The sequence below is a fragment of the Wasmannia auropunctata genome, unplaced genomic scaffold, assembly GCF_000956235.1.
Source record: "Wasmannia auropunctata unplaced genomic scaffold, wasmannia.A_1.0 LD314309.1, whole genome shotgun sequence".
In the NCBI taxonomy this organism is placed as follows: Eukaryota; Metazoa; Arthropoda; class Insecta; order Hymenoptera; family Formicidae; genus Wasmannia; species Wasmannia auropunctata.
The window spans coordinates 13009-14704 of record NW_012048581.1 but is presented as its reverse complement, the minus strand read 5'-3'; the positions used below and the strand labels follow the sequence as shown (position 1 = coordinate 14704).

General features: G+C 28.1%; 1 protein-coding gene across 1 annotated transcript; it reads right to left on the bottom strand.

Moving 5' to 3' along the window:
- Positions 1 to 422: 422 nt before the first annotated feature.
- LOC105460857 (ABC transporter A family member 2-like) lies at positions 423 to 1696 on the bottom strand (the record flags this gene model as incomplete). Its single annotated transcript, XM_011707345.1, has 5 exons — positions 1538 to 1696; positions 1218 to 1458; positions 946 to 1122; positions 662 to 852; positions 423 to 584 (listed from the first exon to the last, which is right to left on the bottom strand). Coding segments are annotated over exons 1-5 (930 nt in total), but the record flags the coding sequence as incomplete, so codon positions are not given.

The window sequence follows — 1696 nt, the reverse complement described above, 5'->3', positions numbered from 1 at the left end:
ATTTAACATTTTCTCGCTTGAGACCGAAGAAATAGTTATACTCCATCTATTTATCACATCTTTGGACTACATCTTTGAAATTCTCCATCTCTATCAATTTGGATTGTTCGATTTTTACAATACTCAATTGGAACATTTTCTATGCATAATATATTGATTGCTTCATGACCCGTTCCTTAAGTTTAATCTTTGCATTAAGATAAATTTACATTATATCTATATTATTGAACCAATTTTTTGTAAATTTTATGATTGCTATTGCTATAATTAACTGAAGAAAATTCTATGAGTTCGAAACGTGTCTTAATTTATAATAAGCTTAATTTTTATCAATTTGAATACATCTCACTTTTTGTTCATTTCCTTGGTCTCTCATCTACCTTATTATATTATGTAATGTACATTTTTTTATATAAACTTACAGATTTTCGAAACCAGCACGTTGTATAAGACTTTTTAAGATCACGTATTTGTATTCCAGGTGTAAGTGCACCACCTAATACCGGTTCAAAGTCTTCGTTAGCCTTATGGTAATCAAATTCGATAGCTTCTTCATCAAGAGCTACTTTATTCTTCCTCAGACACTAAAATATAATATATAAAAACATTACATCTCACAACACAAATAGCATTTTTATTGAATGCTATTTATAATACTTGCCTTCAAAAAATATAATGGATCTTTTCGGACTCCATATTTTCCAGGAAGAATAGCATTTATATATACTGCAAGTGTAAAATGTATCGCAGTACCCAAGATTGAAAAGAGAAATATAAAACCTGGACTTCCTACAGTACCATATTTTTTTGATTGCCCAGAAATAAAAAAATTGCTCCATTGAATGCCAATCGCTAAAGGAAAAAAAGACAATATATTCACACAATGCTTTAAAGATTTTTGTTAATTATTTATATAATTAACATAAGTTGGAACTCATTACTTACATCTACTTTCATAAGCATCTGTTTCTTCAAAAAGTCTAGAAAGCATAATATTTGGAAATATTATACCAAAATATGGTATAACGCCGAAAGCTTTTTGTTTTATCATGTTTGTTGTTTTGTCATAAAATAAAACTTTCGCCGTATAAACAATGGTTAAAACACTTGACACGAATTGTGCTATAAAGATATATTGAGCACATAACTTAAATTTGCATTTAAACAAATTATTTATTATTTATTTAATTATTTATTTTTTACAAAAAGATATTTACGTTTTGAGAAATATGCTGCAACATGCATGCCAAATGTTATAAGATGAGTAACATGTGTAGTGATTAAGAGCCAAAATATAAACCCATTTCCATATTTCAAATAGGCATCGACATTATGAGAAAAGGTATTCTTAAATATTATAACTATTGGTACTATGTAAATTGTGCTAAACAATATTCCTGTAATTAAACAGCTAAATAAGTTATACACTACTTTGACTCCGTTCATTGCCATTAAAACCTGAAAATAATGAAGCAAATAAATATCTTTTAGAAATTAAATACACACGTAAAATACAAAGGAAGAATACTGTACTAACATTTACACCTATAAACTTCTCTTTCGTTGAATAGTTGACTTCGATGCAAAGTGGAATTATAAAAGCCATAACTGCGAATGTAACAATTTGTATACGTAACATTGTATCAATCCTGTCTATTTCGATGTGCGGTGGATAAGGCATTTGTTGTATTGACAT